Raw genomic sequence first — 21332 nt, 5'->3', positions numbered from 1 at the left:
GCTGTTTGAAAGGTCAAGGCCCCATCTATAGTGTCACTGTGGAGACTGGTTGTATGGAGGAGTAAGAGGGTGGGAGGGGGAAAGAGGTAATCTCTTTCCTTGCTGCTTCCTGTCTGTCTGTCCGTCTGTCCATCCATCCCAAGAGGTAAAGATTGTTCTCTTCATTCCAAAATGGAGGAGTTGCCATATTAGACTGCTACATGATAACAGCAGTTGTCTTACTGATATAGTTTCTCAAATTCAACCTGCAAGGAGTACACAGTAAATGATGCTCGCTACACTCTTCTTTGAGATGTTTACTTAACATATTACTATTTTCCACAGAACATACACATTTTTAGGGCTTCTAAGCAATCCTTCTTAACATGGAGCAATGGCTCTGAGATCAGAGTTTATCTGAGAGAAATCAGTAAGGACAAGATCCTAACTTTATAAAATCAGGACATGAGCCAAACAAGGCACAAACACATAACTCCCCCTAAAAATCTCATTAATATTTGTTGTGCAACCAAAATTAAGAGATTGGGGCTGGGACTCTGAAGGTTCAAAGTTTCAGCTACCTTGTGTTAGGTGCAGGTTTCTGCAACTTTGGTACAGACCCCAGCTTTCTGGCATGCAAGTTTTTCACCATTAGAGAACATCTGAAACTGAAGGAGATGAAAATGATCTTCCATACATTGCATTCTTTTGCAATTACTGGGAAAGTTGGGGGCGGATGGTGGTGTTTGGGTTTTTAAAAGTATTTTTCCTGTCTTTTCAGAATTTTTGGCTACTCAGAGTATTTCAGATGACTGCAAATACACAGACATTATCTAAATGTTAATGAAAAGATCTTGGATCTTCTTATATAAAGAGTGAACTTCCCACGCAGCTAAAATAAAATAAAAATAATAATAATAAAAACCAGGTTTACAATCTGCTCTAGAGGCACCAGAAGAGCTACAAGAAAAGAAATTTTAAAGGAACTTGGTGTTAATCAGAAAGACAAACTAAAGGTTATATTTGTTGAGTAACTGAACAGTATCTGTCAACATCTTGTTTCTGACACTGGATGGGCCAACAGTGAGAAAAATGAAGTTCACAGATGACTGAAGCATTGCCTATTTTCACATATACTGCATGCTTCTATGAGTTTTTCCTAATTACATATACCAGATTTTTCGATCACCAAGGTCCTAAGAACCCATGGAACTGGATGGAATGACTCCTGTTGGCTTCAGCGAGTGCCGGATGTGGCTGTACCTATGAAATAATGATTACTAAAATGTGGGAGGTCAAAATGGATGTACTACAGATCACTGTGAAGGGAACTTTGAATTTCAAGATGTGATTTGCCTGTGAATAAGCTCGCTAATTTCAATAATTCATCATCTGATATATAAAAAAAAATCAGATACCTGCGTGGAGAGATAAAATTATGGAGAGCTTTGTAAAATATGGCAGCTTGTCTCTTCACTCTTCCCAGAAATAGGAACACTGCTCTCCTTAACTGACTGCCTCGTCTTCATGACCCCCCTGGAGCCTCCACACCATCTATCTACCCTCATTTCCTTCTATACTCTAGCCCATTCCCTGTGCTTCCCAAATGCCAGGCTCCCACATTCATCCTTCTTCCATGCTGCACCCATCAGAAACAGCCTCCCAGTCTGGTTCCCTTTGCCTCTTTCCCGAACTCAACGTAAAGACCCATAACTCCAACCATAGCCTAGAAAATAAACATGAAATCTTATTCCTTCTTCAGCCTCTCAGCTTCTCTGTGCTCAGTCACTGAACCTTGCAAAGGTACTCCACTCCCATCAGACACACAGAAACTACCTGTAAAGCAGCTCCAGATGGCAAGAGTCATGGAGACACCAACAGTACTCAGATCATATTGATGGTTAGGGACGCCAGTGTTAGATAAACAAAGGTTTCTGAGCATCTACCAAAAACCAGAACTGCAATCAGGAATGCAAGCTAGTAAGAAGGCCAACTAATACAAACAATACCTAACCTGGGTATCCCTATCCCCCTAAGAACACCACCACCTCAGAAATAATAATAAACAAACACTTTCCTCCCTCCACCCAACAAAGTTAAAAAGAGTTAGAAAAGTCATTTGCCTGCTCTGGTGCACAGAGGGCTTGTGTGAGTAATACTTAGATACAGACTGCATATGACTTTCAAACAACAAATATATATAAAATAAATTCTATTTTTTCTCCCCACAGCCGGAAGCTGTCTAGGCTGAGGGTCACCTCTGAATTTCTTGTCTATTGAAAAGTGATTTAAACTCCACCTTATTTCAGTATGAATGTTGGGCATGTCATAAGATTTATTTTCCCGCAGGCAATGAACAAAAAGAAAGTCTGCATATTTTAACTAATTGCACTGATGTTTGCGTACTCTGTCCTAATGTTATATTACAGCCGTGTCAGTTTATGCTATTTCCATCTGAGTGTGTACATCTGAATATGGATGTAGGATTCAACATGTAAAAGGCCACCTTTGTTTAGGTATGAAGAGCTGCATAATAATATTATTCTTTACATCTAGCATTGTTCCAGAGGCATTTATGTAGTTGTAGCACATTGGCTTTGGGTTCTACCACTCTGGAGGACGGATGTCAAACACTGGCCTTCTCAGTCAGGACATCTAACAAGGAGAGTCCTCGTTGCTCTCTGGCAAGCAGCAAGGAAGGTGACTTTTGCCATGGGTTGGAACCTTTCATTGTGTTCTCCCTTTCTTACAGACCAGACCTTCAGCTGAAAGCCTCTGTGCCCAGAAGGTATCAGCTGACTTATCATAAGGTTTTATTCTGCAAAACCAAACATACTAACACATAAAAACAGGGGATTTATTTTCTAATAAACAAACACCAACTTGCTATTGACACTCAATACTGCACTGTCTACAAAGAATTATTATACATTATTTGCACTAGAGTAATATCTAGTGGTCCCCCGTTCCCTTGTGCTAGGTGTTGTACAAACACAAAACCCATGCCCTGAAGAGCTTACAGTCTAAGAGTGGAAGAAAGGAAGTGTTGTTAGCCCAGTTTTAAAGATGGGGAACTGAGGCACACAGGAAGCCTGTGGCAAAACCAGAAACTGAACACAGATCTCCTTGGGTCCCAGTCCAATGCCTTAACCACAAGACCCTCCTTCCCTAAGGAATCATAGAATCGTAGGACTGGAAGGGACCTCAAGAGGTCATCTAGTCCAGTTCCCTGCATTCATTGCAGGACTAAGTATTATCTAGACAATCCCTGACATGTGTTTGTCTAACCTGCTCTTAAAAATCTCCAATGATGGAGATTCCACAACCTCCCTAGGCAATTTATTCCAGTGCTTAACCACTCTGACAGTTAGGAAGTTTTTCCTAATGTCCAACCTAAACCGCCCTTGCTGCAATTTAAGCCCATTGCTTCTTGTCTTATCCTCAGAGGTTAAGAAAAACAATTTGTCTCCCTCCTCCTTTGTAACAACCTTTTACGTACCTGAAAACTGTTATCATGTCCCCTCTCAGCGTTCTCTTTTCCAGACTAAACAAACCCAGTTTTTTCAATCTTCCCTCATAGGTCATGTTTTCTAGACCTTTAATCATTTTTGTTGCTGTTCTCTGAACTTTCTCCAATTTGTCCACATCTTTCCTGAAATGTGGTGCCCAGAACTGGCTGATACTCCAGTAGAGTCCTAATCAGCATATCTTGCTTACAGCACTCCTGCTAATACATCCCAGAATGACGTTTGCTTTTTTTCCAGCAGTGTTACACTGTTGACTCATATTTAGCTTGTGATTCACTCTGACCCCCCAGGTCCCTCCTTCCTAGGCAGTCATTTCCCATTTTGTATGAATTTATAACTGATTATTCCTTCCTAAGTGGAGTACTTTGCACTTGTCCTTATTGAATTTGATCTATTTACTTCAGACCATTTCTCCAGTTTGTCCAGATCATTTTGAATTTTCATTTTATCTTCCAAGCACTTGCCACCCCTCCCAGCTTGGTACCATTTGCAAATGTTATAAGGGTAGCCTCTATACCATTATCTTAATCACTGATGAAGACGTTAAATAGAACCAGACCCAGAAATGACCCCTGCGGGACCTCTCTTGATATGCCCTTCCAGTTTGACCGTGAACCATAGATGTCTGAGAATGGTTTTCCAACCAGTTATGCATCTACCTTATAGTAGCTCCATATATAATATAGTAGGCTGTATTTCCCTAGTTTGTTTACGAGAAGGTCTTGTGAAACAGTACCAAAAGCCTTACTAAAGTCAAGATATCCCACATCTGCAGCTTCCCCCCATCCACAAGACCTATCCTGTCCTTGATCTTTCTCTTGCTTCGAATGTATTTGTAGAATGTTTTCTGTTACTCTTTATGTCTTTAGCTTTTTTAATCTCATTTTGTGCCTTGGCCTTGCTAATTTTGTCCCTACATACTGGTGGTATTTGTTTATATTCATCCTTTGTAATTTGAACTAGTTTCCACTTTTATAGGACTCTTTTTTGGGGTTTCAGATTATTGAAGATCTCCTAGTTAACCAGGGTGGTCTCTTTGCCATACTTCCTATTTTTGCTACGCAGTGGGATGGTTCCCATAATAATGTCTCTTTGAAAAACAGCCAACTGTCTTGAACTGTTTTTCCCTTTAGACTTCTTCCTATGGGATCTTACCTACCAACTCCTGGAGTTTGCTAAAGTCTGCTTTCTTGAAATCCATTATGTTTATTGTGCTGTTTTCCATTCTACCATTCCTTAGAATCAGGAACTCTACCATTTCATGATCACTTTCACCTAAGCTGTCTTCCACTTTCAAACGCTCAACCAGTTCCTCCCTATTTGGCAAAATCAAACCTAGAACAGCCTCTCCCCTAGTAGCTTTCTCCACCTTCTGAAATAAAAAATCGTCTCCAATACATTTCAATAACTTGCTGGAAAATCTGTGCCCTGCTACATTTCCATAGCATTTTCCCAACACACGTCTGGGTAGTTGAAGTCCCTCATCACCACCAAGTCCTGTGCTTTGGATGATTTTGTTAGTTGTGGGTTTTTTTTTAAAGTCTCCTCCACCTCTTCTTTCTGGTTAGGTGGTCTGTACTAGACCCCTACCATGACAGCACCCTTGTTTTTTACCCCTTTTATCCTTACCCTGAGACTTTCAACAAGTTTGTCTCCTATTTCTATCTCAACCTCAGTCCAAGTGTATATATGTTTAATATATAAGGCAACACCACCTACCTTTTTTCCCTGCCTGTCCTTCCTGAGGAAGCTGTACCCTTCTATACCAATATTCCAGTCATGCATATTATCCCACCAAGTCTCTGTGATGCCAACTATGTCAGAGTTGTGTTTATTAACCAGCATTTCACGTTCCTCCTGTTTATTCTCCATACTTCTTGAATTAGCAAACAGACATCCAAGATGCTGATTTGATTTCCCTCCTATGTTCTCTCTTGTCTCTCCCTTATCCCTGCTATAACGGCCCATGCTCCCCCCAGATTCTGACCCTTCTCCCAGGTTTCCACGTTTTTTTACTTACCTATGGACTTTTGTCACTTGCCCCCATTGAACCTAGTTTATAGAATAAAGTATACATCAGTGGTTCCCAAACTTTAACAGCCCGCGAACCCCTTTCACTAAATTGTGAAATCTCGTGAACCCCCTCCTAAAAATGAATATTTCCAGGGATTTAAGTTTAAATTTCCTCCGCACTCCATGGGGCTCCTGCTGCTGGACCCCATTGACCGCTCCGGTCAACTGAACTCCTCTGAGCTCGGGCTGCAGGTCCTGCTGACCGCCAGGGCTTGGGCTGCCAGCCCAAACTGCCCAGCCCCGCTCTCCCTGGGGCTCGCGCTGCCAGCCCCACATGGAGCGCTGAGGTTCAGGCTGCCGGCTCCCCCACTGATGGGGGCAGGGCTTGGGCTGCCAGCCCAAACTTCCCGGTCCAGCTCTCCCTGGAGCTCGGGCTACCGGCCCCGCGCAGAGCACTGGGGTTCGGGCTGCCGGCTCCCCAGCTCATGGGGGCAGGGCTCGGGCTGCCAGCCCCAACTGCCCTGCCCCGCTCTCCCTGTGGCTCGGGCTGTCTGCCCTGCAACCAGGTCCCACCTGCTCCCTCCAATGCCCGAAGTCCTCTGGCCGCCATTAGTGAAATTTTTCTGGCAAACCCCCTGTAGCATTCTGTGAACCCCCAGGGGTTCGCGAACCCCAGTTTGGGAACCACTGGTCTAGATTAACCTCTGAGGAGACTTGTTTAAAAGGATTTTTTCAATCCTTCTCTTTCTTGAGGTGTTTCCATTTTATGTGGTTGAAGGAGCAAATGCTATGTAACTTAATAAATAATATTTACTTCTGTGAATTTGTATGGGTTCTCTTAACTGAACTGCAGCACTAACACATAAATAATAACCCACATGAGTGGACAATATGGGACCCTTTTAGAGACCAGTCAGCTTTAAGGGATGTACACAAGCTAGAACAAGCTAGAACTTACCCTGAAGGATGGGATTGCTGAGGCAAACTAACATGGCTGGGAGGTCTGTGGTGCCTGAAAGGAACGGTTGGAAACTTCAGGAGGGGACCTGCAAAAAGGCATGATAAATCACCCAGTGTACGTAATGGAGAGACAAGGGGCTGGAAAGTAGTAAGGAGCAGAACCAATGAAGAACAGCCTAGGCAGTAAGAAGTAGCGCAGAAGCTCATAGGGTGAAAAGATACATTCCCATAGGTAAATACATCCAACATGGTACATTATTATGGGCAAATACAGGAACTCCTCACTTAAAGTCATCCTGGTTAACGTTGTTTCGTTGCTGATCAATTAGGGAACATGCTCATTTAAAGTTGCGCAATGCTCCTTTATAAGGTTGTTTGGCAGCCGCCTGCTTTGTCCATGACTTGCAGGAAGAGCAGCCCGCTGGAGCTAGCTGGTGGGGGTTTGGAACCAGGGTGGACCGGCAGCCCCCCCATCAGCTCCCTGCTCCCCTAAGTTCCCTGTGCAGCAGCCGCCCAGCAGGATATCAATTGCTGGCAGTTCAGCTGTCCCTCCCCCCACTGCCCTGTGCTACTCCTACCTCTGCCTTGGAGCTGCTCCCGGGAGCCTCCTGCTTGCTGTGCAGGGGAGGGGGCTAATGTCAGCGTGTCCCCCTCCCCCCTACTCCTGTCCCCCGCTTACTCCTTCTCCATATAGAGCAGGGGAGAGACACAACAGAGCTCAGGATGAAGAGAGCTGGCCACAACGGCAGTCTCAACTTCCTGATCTTTTTAAAGGCAATGTACTTAAAATGTGGTGTCAGCATACTTAAAGGGGCAATGCGCATCTCTCTCTCTTTCTCCCACACACAGGGTGTGTGTCTATGTCTCTGTCTGCCATGCTGTCTCCCCTCCCTCCATTCGTGCTGTGTTGTAGAGTGTGAGGCTACATTAACAACAATGTGTTAACCCTTGAGGGCTCAGCCAAATGCTAGTTCATCATTTAGCAGTAAGGCATTCCCTGGGAAATATCCCACCCTCTTCCACCCTCTAACTTCACCACCTCAACCAAGCTTCAAAATCATCATTGCTGTGTACAGTATTAAATTGTTTAAAACTTATACTCTGTGTGTGTGCATATATATATATAGTTTTTTGTCTGGTGAAAATACAGTTTTTTGTCTGGTGAAAAAAATTTCCCTGGAACCTAATTCCCCTCCTCCCCCCTCCATTTACATTCATTCTTATGGGGAAACTGGATTCGCTTAACATCGTTTCACTTAAAGTCGCATTTTTCAGGAATATAACTGCAACGTTAAGCGAGGAGTTACTGTACATCCAAGCACATGAATGATGAATTTTTCATAAACAGAAGGATCTTTTCTGCCCCTTTTTTAGGCTGCACTGGGCCACTTTATTGTTCCTCCATTTTTTTAAATAGCTTTAGCCTATAGAATATCATCTTCATACTTTTATTCAATCACTCATTCAGGTTTATTTCCCATTGAAAATGCAAAGAAAAATACCTGAAAACTAGTTCCTGAGCCCTGGCTATTATTTTTTTTTGAAAGAAACTTTTCATTAAGGCAAAGCTACAATAAAACGTTAACACACGACAACATAAATTCATAATTCAGGATCACATTAATATTCAAAGAACCTGGCTCAAGATTCCGGATTGCTGGCTGGGGAGCCCACCTTCTGTAAGTATGCTAAACATGGTGACCAAATTTGTAAATACATATCCTCTTTTTGGAGCTTCTCTTGTGTATGTACTTGGGTGAAAGGTTTCCCATTAGAAGGACAGTCCATCCCTACAGCCCATATTTATTGCCTAATTCTCTCTTTCATGACTGGACTGAATTGATATGATATCATTAGAACGTTTTCCTGCGCAATTTCCTAATAACCCATTTAAAATATTTTTTCAACAAGGCAATTAGTCTGACAGGCTCATTCCTGGTAAACTTGCTTTTAAAAATGAAACAGTGGACATCATTAACAATGAATATTTACCACACAGTGGTATTCCCGATACTTAGAATGTGAAATACCTCAAATACCACAGTAAATTTAACTACTGTGGGTGGTAAAGATCCAATTTAATGTTCCTCACTGTATTTGTGTGCAAAAGAGTTCACTAAATTAGCTTTTTTAATTCTGCTCAACACAAACAGTTGGAGGTTTTTAAAAATGGAATTCCCTCTCCTCTACTCAGCCCACAAAAATCACTGCTAGGCCCAAACTTTCCATATCAAGCACTAGCCTAGAACAAGTTGTTTTGGCCAAGTTCTAAACTTTCAAGGGATCAGAGGTTTAGTTGGGCTGGGAAGTGTAACCACAGCTAATCTGCATTTAACCAGGATTTATTTGGTGTGCATATTAGGCTGGAAATCCCATGAGAACACTCTGGTGAAATTTTGAGAACCCCTTGTTATTAGGATAATTGGAAACATAGGAGTTGCCATACTGGATTTGACCAGTGGTCCATCAAGTCCAGAATCCTGTCTCTGACAGTAGCCAGAACCCAGCTGCTTAAAAGAAAGATGTAGCAAAACCCACGGCAAGCAGTTATATCTGGATAACCTGCCCCCAGAGAGTTTCTTCCTAACCCTATTAAGTAGAGGTTGGCTTGTGCCCTGAAACAGGATCCCTTCCAAAACCTAATGGAAGCTACTGATAGTATAGCTTTCCAGGAGGTAGCCTAGAACTCACCTTTACTGACCCAGAGGAAGGGTGGAGGGGTTTGAACATTTAAAAAAGAAAGAACACTGCTAGACTTTGCCAACCTCAAAAAGTGCAGGCTTGGTTTGAGTTTCAGAAGAAGGTTCATCCGTTCTTGTTTTATATGAAGTGGTTGGCTCATCACTATTATAAATCCAAAATAACTGGGGTTTCTACTGCAGAAGGAAATTCAGTTACAACCATATTATTATAATAGTGTAATAAAGATATAGATGTAGTCAATGTTAGGATCAAAGCACCCTCCCTCCCTCTCTCCAACAGCCTTCTTAGTTAAACTTACTTCATACTTGGAGCCAACACTTTGTTGAATAACATATTCAAAAATTAAGGCGTCTATGAAATATGGCTTGATTTCCAGAATAGTAGGCACCCACAACTCCAATAAAAGTCAATGGGAGCTGCAAGTGCTCATCACCATTTAAAAAAGACCAAACAATCCCTGTGTGTGCTCACAGTCTCACATTACTTCTTCAGACACCACCTAAGCTCACCCATACATCAGTGAGTAACACTTTCTCTGCAAACGCCATAAATCTGTTGTCAACTGCTAAAAACATCCAAAAGAACTTTGTATTTTGTTACCATAAATGTTGAGGGAGAAAATCCTTCTTGCTTCATTTATGTAGCAGCAAAGCAAAATGTTTATTCATTTTACCCATGGACAACATCATCTCCTTTGAAAAGAACCTGTGAAATAATTTCCAGCAATATATTTATAACCGTTGTCTTTATTAAACAGTTTTCTCAGCACATTAGCAATTTTTTTTTAATTCCGGGTTCAGAACAAAGGAGTTTTTTGCCCTCATTTTCTTCTGTACCATCAGGCTGTTATGCCAGTGTTAAATAATTCTCTCACAACACTTCCGAAAAGCTCTATGCAAAGGTGTCCAAATTCACATGGCTATGGTTTCCAGTGTGTAAGGTCTAACCTGGAGTCTGACAAAGAACCATAGAGTGTCCCGCACCACATCCAATTAAGAATGCTTTTCCAGAACCAAGAGCTGTGATTGGCTTCGGGGCATAAACATTTGCTTCTGTGCCATCACCACACATCCCATGTTCATTCCATCCCCAGGAGAAACAATGACCACCTAGGGGAGAAGGGAAAAAAGTTTCAATAAGAATATTTGTTACAAACCAATGTAAAAAAAACAAAACTGGCTCTTTTATGGGAGGGAGTATAATCAGCCATCTTCTAATTATCAGAGAATAAGTTACAATCTACCTATTCCTTCCTGATTCCTAATAATTAAAAAGCAAGGAAGAGGGTTAACAATTGATTAATAAGATTACAATTTATTATTTTTACAAGTCTCACAAAAGCGTGCTGGCACCTTAAAGACACAAAATAAAACTCTCCCAGAAAGCTTACAATTTAGTGCCCCCATCCTGTAAGCTGTTCTGAGAAGGCAAACCCCAGTGCCATGCATTGGACTATTTACTTTAATCCCACCTGCACAGAGTGGCATGAAGAATCAAGGTCTATGTGGACAAAGTGGCAAAGGAAGGAAGCAATACAATCATATATTTATTCCTATTTTCACTTTAATTCTCACGGCTTTTACTTGTGTTTCTTTTTATATGAACCCCTGGCAACTTGCATTGCTGTTATTTGTGACACCTTCTTATCTTCTTTGATGTGTCTTACCTCTTTAGTTTTATATTTTTGTTATTTTCTATTTTTATTATTTTCTTTTTAACTCATATTCTTTCCATCCCAAATCAAGATCAATGTATTATCATTATAGTACCTCAAAACACTCCACAGAAATCTTGTTCTATAAATGGTCAGTACAAGAGGAAAAACTCTTTTACTCTGAGCAGTGGTGCATGTTCCATCTGTGAAGTGGTTTTTGTGTACCAGAATGCTCTTTTGAGTTTGTGTGATCAAACAGAAATTCATGGTTGTAATGTAATTATGTTTCTGCTGCAACTGGCTCTTTTGAATGTCACAGTGAAATAATGGTATCAAGTATAATTCTAAAGTCAAATGGAAAACACAAAACCAAAAAATGCAATAAAGGTCACAGTCCTGAGATAATGTAATATCTTCAAAAAGAAAAGGAGTACTTGTGGCACCTTAGAGACTAACCAATTTATTTGAGCATGAGCTTTCGTGAGCTACAGCTCACTCACGAAAGCTCATGCTCAAATAAATTGGTTAGTCTCTAAGGTGCCACAAGTACTCCTTTTCTTTTTGCGAATACAGACTAACATGGCTGTTACTCTGAAACCTGTAATATCTTCAAAATTCAGGAAGGGACCATTCTAGATGTTGGCCAGATCACCCTTCTCCTTTGAGCTACCCTAATCTACTTACGCTAAGTAATGCATTTACCAGGAGTGTTAAAATGTTCTTCTTCTTTCATAATTTTTTTTCAAAAATTAAAATGTTAGTAAAGCCAGGTATTATTAAACACAAAACAATATTGTATTCTACAAACTGATTTCCCAGTAACCTCTGCAGGAGATAAGTAAGGGGAATCCCTTCTGACACAGTACAGTAGTTCCTCAAAGCTGCATGAATGTTCTATTAACAACCTGAGCTCTGCCACAAGTGCACATTTGGAGCCCAGACATTTAGATGCAGTACCTGCTGTGCTGCATGGGAATACTAAAAAAATTATCAGATGTATAGCACAGGACCGTAAGTGTGTCACTCTGAAGAACATGGATTTATATGAGCAACTAAGGGGTTAATAGGAATTTCCTTGTAAAGTTCAAGGCCAGACTATACCGCATTAAGGTATGTGAGTCAACAAATACATCACAAAACAAGGGACAGTGCTGACTTCATCATATAACAGTGATGCGGAAAAAAAATGAACTATAGCATACAGCAAAATCTTCTACATTCAGAAAATTTCTTTTACACAATAATTAACACATGGAACTCATTGACACAAGATATAACTGAGTCCAAGAGCCTAGCAGGGTAAACAAAAGAGTTAAAGAATAGATAAAAGAAAATAGTTACACTTTACATATGAACATTCACAATTATATTAAAAAAGGTAAAAGAGCAGCAAAACCCACTTAAAGAGATAAGGCCATTTTTCTAGATCTGTTATCTGGATACCCTCTATCCACTATTCTGTTTTAGAAGATAATTAATTAAACTACTGTGTTTTCACGGTTTCAGCATATTACCAGCAATCCAGTATTTAATGGGTTCAGGATTAAATTTGCGCTTGTTTGTCTAACTCAGCCTCTCTTCAACACAATTCAATACAGTGAGTATTCAGACATCTCTTTGGACATGCCTGGAGCTGTGGTTACCCGTAGCGACACTGAAAAACAGACACCTTTGGCCCATAGTATGGATTAGTCCTGGTTAGGATATTAAAAAACGTAAATAATAAAATAGCAGAGATACTAAATTTCAGCATTAACAAGTAGTTAATTATCATGTAATAGCTGACACTGTAGGCAGGAAGCTAAGGCTATGTGACACCTACTTAACTAGGCCAAGCATTAGTAAATCATAATTCTAAACCCAGAGTAGTGATGTGCAAGCTGGTTCAGACAGCATTTCCCCAGTAAAATGCCACTTATGTTTAGAACAGCACTCATGCCAAATCTTTTTTAAGATGGAAGAAGATTCAGGGACATTTTTTCACTTGTGGATCCCATTCAGCACCAAAACGGAAAGTAACAAAATACAGAGAGAATGGCTGTTCCCATGGAATTTCCAGGCAGGACTAGACATGCTGGAAATCCTAAGAGAAAAGGTTGGCCTCATTTCCCAGCCCTATTTTGCAGACTCAAGAGAATTGGCTAGTTTGAATGAACATCTGAGTAGGTGGATGCTTCTCCATATCTAACCCTGCCGCTGAACCATCAAAGGTCAGTTTAACCTGTCTGTGCCTCAGTTTTCCCATCTGTGAAATAAAGATACCACCCATCTGCCTTTGAAAAGCACTCAAATCCTGCCTGGAACTTGCTACATACCATAAGTAATGAGTTTGCAACCCAGGGAAGAGTCACAACCAGGGCTTTCGTCCTGGCTATGCTGGGGAGGCAAAACTTTTTTGTTGTAACATGATGGCTCCAATATGGAAAATGTTGCAATCATCTTACATGATTACTCCCAATTAAAAGGAAATATGTAACAACTTTAATTAAAATAAATGTCACCTGAAAAATAATAATCATTCCAGAAATACAGATCAGAGCATAACACATTTATGAATCATGTTTTTGCTTTTTTTTAAACTTAACCAATAACAGCCTATTGATTTTAAGACTCTACAGAGACTGTAACAAGCAGATTCATCTCACTTTGCGTTTCAGTCAACATACTGGTCTCTTTCCTCGCAGGTTCTTTGAAGGTGTTACGGGAAGATTTAAGAAAAATGTTTTCTGAGCTACCAGTTTTCTCCTACCCCCCCCCTTACCTCATTCCCATCTTCCCCCAATCAGAGCTGCATTTAAAGGTCTCTGATCTCACTGAATATAGGAGAGCTTTCTGGGCATGTTCAACACCAGCATGGGTAACATTCTCAGCAAGCAATTATGGCATTAGTTCTCAACTCTTCCCATATTGCTACCCCCTTTGCCATTCTCAGATCACTCTTCTATCTAGCAGCGATCTATAGCCATTTAAGTGAAATATGAAGTGCTGGAAGGTCATGATCCCACAACACCTGTTTGTGATCCCTAGATTGTGAACCCCTTAGTTATGGTACCTTGATGTCATGCTCAACCATCAATTTCCAGTCATTTTATAGTAAGATTTAAAAGCAGTTAGTTTAGTTTTCAGAGGGGTATCTTCCCTACATTGAATTGTACAGAAGGGATGTAAAATACATTTAGAGTATTGCTTACCAGGACCATTTCTGTGCATGTCTTGAATGCACAGCAGTCACTATTAAGGAATCAGCATTTGCTAAGAGTTAACACATTAAAGTATCTGAGATACAGGACCTCCTCGAGTAGGAAAACCATCTAGTCACGTTAATAGGGAATAGAATTTTGGTAATTTTACATTTTTCTGCAACATCTACTGTTACCACAGCCTTTTCATTGTTGCTATGAGCTTTGTGGTACAAAAATATAAGTGATTAGTCCAACACACAAATGCAATTGGCTGATTTGTTTCCATAGTGATTACTATTTTATTTGTTTGGAGAATTTTTATTCAGCTCCTTCAAAACCAAATGAGCTGAGACCAGCATGTTTTGAGTCATCTGGAATAATTAAAGTGCTATGTGGAATTACTGCTACAGCAAATATTTAAAAAAATGGAACAAGAAAGAGCAGTAGATGACTTACTTGGACAGATAACAATGTCTAACTACATATCTTTTAAAAATACCACAGAGGGTTTTAAAAGCCCAGAAAACAGCAGACAAAAACATCTCCCTAAAACTAAAGAATGCCTGATGGCTTAAACAGTGACAGTCTTTATTTATATGAGAAAAGAGAAAGAGTGATTAAAAGAATTTTGTACACAACAGGCTACTGTACATAACTACAGGGTGCCCCAATTTTACAAAAGTGGTAAAAAAAAGACAATGAAGTCTGGTATAAAAGAAAAAAGTACTAAAGCAGATAAGCAGGGAGGAGCTGATTTGTGAACAGTCATAAAGGCAAGGACCAGAAACTTGTATTTGATTTGGTGGAGAAGCGAGAGCTACTGGAGGAATTCAAAGAACAGCGTCATGCCGTCTGGAGTAGCTCACAACCGAGAGTGCCAACCAAAAGCAGAGCAGACACCCCAAGCTGGTGGTATGTTCTATAATTAGATTTCACCAACCCAGTAACAAATATGAACTCCTGAAGCACTGTACCAGTCTTACCATGGAGTCACAGACAGTCCCCTTGGGCACTCCAGTCTATTTTACCGCCCAGGCCTGCTGGACTTAGTGATAAATGGTCACTTACACCAAAGATCACAAAATATTCAGGTTGCTCCCAGTCCCAAGAGACCTGTCTCTTACCCTAGGTCAATGTGTACCTTACATCTCACACCAAAGACAGTGCTTGTAGACAATCCTGTAATAAGCTCACTAAAGGTTTAATAACTAGGAAAAAAGAAATGAGAAAGTCATTTACAGGTTAAAGCAAGCAACCATATATACACAAATGAGTTTCAGTCTGTGATTCAAAAGGTGACAGATTTGTAGTAATCTGTCAATCCAAAATGTCTTTCAGGGCTAACCCATGCCAAGAAGCATGGGGATCTTTTTGCTTTTGTTTAGGAATCTTTGCCCCCTGGAGTCCAGACAGCATAAAACAGATTCAGTTTCCCCTTGTGAGAAATTTTTATCCCCTCCATTCCAGAATCCAAACTGATGGGATGAGTTCATGCATAGGTCTCCCCTTCCTGGAGGGAGTTAGGAATGCAATCAACAGGTCCTCTCTCCTTTGATGCTACACAATATCTCACTGGCCTTCAATGGGTCATCTTATACGCAGGACAAGCCCTTTATGTTCATTAATGCTTCTTTTACTGTTTGGTGAGTTACACAATTACAGAGGTTTACAATGCAAACACACAATACAACTTTACACCATGGGTAAGGCTATGAGTTTGTCACAGAGGTCACGGAAGTCATGGATTCCATGACTTTCTGTGACCTCCGTGACTTTTGCAGTGACCGGTGCACCTGACTCAGGGGCAGCTCAGGCAGCCCCTGTGCCAGACGCACTGGCCATTGCTGGGGCAGTTTCAGACCACCGCCCCCCACCCCTCAACGGCAGTTTGGGTGAAGGAGGGGCAGGGGGTTGGGGCACGGGATGGGGTGAGGCGGGCTCTGGGCAGTGCTTACCTGGGGGGCTCCCCAAAAGTGGCAACATCCCGCTCGCTTAGCTCCTAGACGGAGGTGTGGCCAGGCAGCTCTGCCTGCAGGCACCACCCCCACAGATCCCATTGCTCATGGTTCCCAGCCAATGGGAGCTGCGAAGCTGGAGAGAGATTGCTGGGACCAACACAATGCCCAGGCTTCGGGTTTGAGTGACAAGGAAGATGGTGGTGTTTTCTAAAGTGATGGAGAAAAGAAGGGAGTCTGGAGCAAGACAAGGAGCTCAGTTTTGGAAATGTTAAGTTGTCAATGGAGAAGCAGCAAGACCATAGATTTGTGACTCATCAGTGTAGAGACAGAAGTTGAAGCCATGGGGTCTACAATTAAAATTTAGGACAACATAGCTATAGTGCTTATAGGTATGCTACTACAGTGCCTGTAATGCAGACATGGGCTACATTGTATGAGCTGATGAAGATACCTAGAGAAAAGGCATTAGAAGGAGAGAAGAGTGGGTCACGGACAGTGTTTTGCTTTGATTCCATTTTGGGGTATTTTTGTTTGTTTTTTCCTTCCCTTTTGATCATAAGAACATAAGAACGGCCCTATTGGGTCAGACCAAAGGTCCATCTATCCCAGTATCCTGTCTTCTGACAGTGGCCAGTGCCAGGTGCCCCAGAGGGAATAAACAGAATAGGTAATCATCAAGTGATCCATTCCCTGTCACTCATTCCCAGCTTCTGGCAAACAGAGGCTAGGGACACCATTCCGGCCCATCCTGGTTAACAGACATTGATGGACCTCAATGAATTTATCTAGTTCTTTTTTGAACCCTGTTATGGTCTTGGCCTTCACAACATCTTCTGGCAAGGAGTTCCACAGGTTGACTGTGTGTTGTGTGAATAAATACTTCCTTTTATTTGTTTTAAACCTGCTGCCTATTAATTTCATTTGGTGACCCCTAGTTCTTGTGTTATGAGAAGTAGTAAACAGCACTTCCTTATCTACTTTCTCTACACCAGTCATGATTTCATGCCTATTCCAAATTGATTACTAATAAAATCCTGAAGCAACCACAACAGCCCCACATGCTTTCAGGCAGAAATTCAATTTTTATGAACATGACAACCAACAACAAGGCTCTGTGCCAGATCTTTTTGGATGAAATGCCATTACAAGTGATGTGTATTAATACAGCTAAAAATTGTTTCTAACTGAATTTAAAACAAGCATTGCAACATGTTCTCATATCTAATGATTTATGCATATGGTAGAGGCAGGGAAGAAGAAATTTGTTTGTTCGGTCTGTGGGTTAAATTGAGTAACCTTTTCACAAAAAGAAAAAGGAGTAATTGTGGCACCTTAGAGACTAACAAATTTATTTGAGCATAAGCTTTCGTGAGCTACAGCTCACTTCATCGGATGCATTCAGTGGAAAAAGAAAAAGAATTTTTCTTTTTACGGATATAGACTAACACGGGTGCTACTATGAAACTTTTCACAAAGGCATGTTATTACTGCTGTTGCCCTTTCCCTCTTTAAAGCGTAAATATTCTAAGCATAAATGAAATCAGGAGATTTAACAAAACAAGTCCAGTGTAAAGCCAGAGAAACTCCACTTAATACTTCAGATTTCCACCAGTGTAACAAACCAGAATTTGTCCCTAAAATCCAAAATATTGTGAAATGCCAAAGGTGAAGCAAGTTTCCCCAATGTAGGTTTAAATCACTTAGGTCTAAAGCCCAACCAAACTCCCACTGAATCTGTCTTCTTTAATCACATGCGTATGAGCAGCAGACTTTAGACTACCACAGGCAGGTGATAATTAACCATATTATTCCAGGTAATCAGAAAATAATGTGTGCAACCAGTGCATGTATTAAACTGGTTTTACTGGCTAGGAGAAAAACACTTTTAAAAAAAATAAATGTTCACCATATTGCTTTATGAGGTGTTATATAAAGGTCATATGACTACATAACACCCAGGAACCCACAACTATTTGGACAGTCTTCATATTTAAACATATTGTTCTACAGGCAAGCTGTCAAGGTTCCTTCCCCAATCTGAACTCTAGGGTACAGATGTGAGGACCTGCATGAAAAACCCCCTAAGCTTATTTTTACCAGCTTAGGTTAAAACTTCCCCAAGGTACAAACTATTTTAACCTTTTGCCCTTGGACTTCATTGCTGACACCACCAAGCATCTAACAAATATATAACAGGGAAAGAGCCCGCTTGGAAACGTCTTTCCCCCCAAAATCCTCCCAAACCCTACACCCCCTTTCCTGGGGAAGGGCTTGATAAAAATCCTCACCAATTTGCATAGGTGAAAACAGACCCAAACCCTTGGATCTTAAGAACAATGAAAAAGCAATCAGGTTCTTAAAAGAAGAATATTAATTGAAGAAAAAGTAAAAGAATCACCTCTGTAAAATCAGGATGGTAAATACCTTACAGGGTAATCAGATTCAAAACATAGAGAATCCCTCTAGGCAAAACCTTAAGTTACAAAAAGACACAAAAACAGGAATATACATTTCATTCAGCACAACTTATTTTATCAGCCATTCCATAGAATCATAGAATAGAATCATAGAATATCAGGGTTGGAAGGGACCCCAGAAGGTCATCTAGTCCAACCCCCTGCTCGAAGCAGGACCAATTCCCAGTTAAATCATCCCAGCCAGGGCTTTGTCAAGCCTGACCTTAAAAACCTCTAAGGAAGGAGATTCTACCACCTCCCTAGGTAACGCATTCCAGTGTTTCACCACCCTCTTAGTGAAAAAGTTTTTCCTAATATCCAATCTAAACCTCCCCCACTGCAACTTGAGACCATTACTCCTCGTTCTGTCATCTGCTACCATTGAGAACAAAACAGAACAACACACAAAACAGAATCTAACGCATATCTAACTAGATTGCTTATTAACCCTTTACAGGAGTTCTGACCTGCATTCCTGCTCTGGTCCCAGCAAAGGCAACGCACAGACAGAAAGAAACTTTGTTTCTCCCCCGCTCCAGCTTTGAAAGTATCTTGTCTCCTCATTGGTCATTTTGGTCAGGTGCCAGCGAGGTTATCCTAGCTTCTTAACCCTTTACAGGTGAAAGGGTTTTTCCTCTGGCCAGGAGGGATTTAAAGGTGTTTACCCTTCCCTTTATATTTATGACACAAGCAGTACCAATATTAGCAGCTAAGATACTTGGGGGGTTAACATAGTTACTTGTAGCATTGTGTAAGCGTCAAAGGGGGGGGTCAATTTATGAATTTGCCAGGGTGCCAGTTAGATTTTTAAAGCCGAAATCTAACAAACTAGATTTGCCAATATATAATAAGAACAGGAGTACTTGTGGCACCTTAGAGACTAACAAATTTATTCGTTAGTCTCTAAGGTGCCACAGGTCACTCCTGTTCTTTTTGCGGATACAGACTAACATGGCTGCTACTCTGAAACCAATATACAATAGAATCCAACAGGATAACCCCTTTTTAGCAAGTTCAGGGAGCATTAGCTTACTAGTTTTAATGCTGGGTTCTTCTCAGGTCAACTTTTAACTTGAGCAGTATTTCTCAAAATCAGGACACTTGCTTATTTTTAACCAATCAACAACTTATTAATTCTCCCAAAACCACATTAATATATAATCAACAGTTCTTCACTGAAAGGTAGACACAACCAATTGTATGTACTATACACACATTACAGTCTTGCACACAATCATCACAGCCTGGAGTTGAGGCTCAGCAGTTATATGACAGAACAATCCAAATTACCAAGATTTCTTATTACATTTACTTACAAACATCAATTCTCAATTCTTTAATACCTAACACATTTATCACACTTCCAAGATACACTTGTGCACTTTAAAGAGTGTGGTTAGTATAGTTCGAATGAATTGGTCCAAAAGAGATAAGCATAGAATATTAAAAGAAATTGCTTAACACAATTCTTTTCAATTTCTCTTAGGCCAATTTTGTTTAGACATACAAAGGTGTTCAAATCTAAAATATGGTTACTTGAGGTCTCACTAGAGAGACTCAGCAAGATAACCTACAGTTATTTATATTAAAATATAGAAGGGGAACCCCAATCTTTGCAATGAAATCTCACCACATCTTCTTATCTGCTTAACTCTGAGTTGGGGAAGAGACCTTTCCACATGGCTGGTCTGAGTGTCAGTCATATTTAGGATTGTTCGGCTTCTTGTTCTCACTGTTCCCATAGTGAGAGATTTTAGTTTATGTACCTTAATTTCAGGGCTCATAGAAGGAGGCCACCCTCTTATTCCTATTGGAAAAATGCCAAGTGAGTACTTAGTTTTTAGCTCTTTTGGCTTCTTTGCTGCTTCCGCTGGTATCAAATAGAGGGATTAGGTGTATAACAAACTTCTTCAATCCTTTTCTTTTCAGAGGCTTTTTACGTTTGATCTCTTTCAAAGATTTTATTTCATTATTAGCCTCTACTATTAATTGGAATTGAAGCATTTTCTATTAATATCCTGAAGAAATACCTTGATTTATATCTTTTACCATTTCTTCTTCCTTGTGCCAGACAATTCCTATTACTTCTAGAGTGGAGCAATTATTTACAACGAAAACCAACAAAATCCTATTAATATTCTAAATTTGGAAGATATACTGCATACATTGTTTGATTTATATTTAACACTTTCACATTATAATCAAACAAGAGTCTTTTCCGTATCTAGAAGGATATAGATCTGACTCAGAAGGCACACAAATGTGCAGATTCTAATTTGGAGTGAAAGACAAATTATCCACAGTATATTTGATTTACAAAGAAAACAATGTCTAGTTAATCCTCTGGGGTGAAAACATGTGACCTGGATTTCTTGGGGTAAAAGGTAGTTTGTCCAATTTGACCTTCAGTCTTACAGACAGTCATTTTACTTAACTGCAGGTTCCCTGCCCATCTCTTGATCCCCTCACAATTTGCAATGGCTCTCTTTACATAAGGAAGCAGGGTTTCACCCTTACTTGGTAGCTTGGATCTTTTTTTTAAGCTAGGTTCAGAGGAAGAAAGAGGTTTTATTCATCTGCATAATAAGAGAGAGTCTTGCCTAGGTGATTAACAATACACTCATTTAGCTATTTTATTTTCTATTCTTGGTGAGAGGAACTCCTGACCTTGAATGATCTGTGTGTCTTTAGACAAAGTGTCTCACATAACATGAACCATTTTCTTATTGTCTTTACTTCTTAGGTGGATCCAATTTTGGGATAAATATAGGTGGATAGTTTTTCTAATGTGTGAGGGCCAGAAAGAATCAGTAGTCATTAATCAATCAAGGCATATCAGTCCCATATATCCCTTACAACTGACAGCACCATCGTCAATACAAAGGTTAGGTCAAGAATTT

At 40.5% G+C, this 21332-nt stretch overlaps 2 protein-coding genes across 3 annotated transcripts in view; one reads left to right on the top strand and one right to left on the bottom strand.

The window, feature by feature from the left end:
- KCNC1 (potassium voltage-gated channel subfamily C member 1) overlaps positions 1-21332 on the top strand; it is a 198347-nt gene that overhangs the window by 161465 nt on the left and 15550 nt on the right. The gene's annotated exons all lie outside the window — the stretch shown is intronic.
- Positions 6473-21332, bottom strand: part of SERGEF (secretion regulating guanine nucleotide exchange factor) — a 255648-nt gene continuing 240788 nt past the window's right edge. The window contains exons 11-12 of one of the 2 annotated variants that reach the window (XM_073347361.1): positions 9481-10291; positions 6473-6565 (exon numbers count right to left, since the gene is read on the bottom strand). In XM_073347361.1, coding sequence (XP_073203462.1) covers positions 10125-10291 — 167 coding nt within the window. In that variant the 3' untranslated portion in view covers positions 6473-6565; positions 9481-10124. Of the gene's footprint in view, positions 6566-9480; positions 10292-21332 lie in introns of those variants that run through there. The other variant, XM_073347362.1, reaches the window with a different exon arrangement.

Source organism: Lepidochelys kempii, chromosome 6 (genome assembly GCF_965140265.1).
Source record: "Lepidochelys kempii isolate rLepKem1 chromosome 6, rLepKem1.hap2, whole genome shotgun sequence".
In the NCBI taxonomy this organism is placed as follows: domain Eukaryota; kingdom Metazoa; phylum Chordata; order Testudines; family Cheloniidae; genus Lepidochelys; species Lepidochelys kempii.
This window is presented reverse-complemented; position numbering and strand designations above follow the sequence as displayed.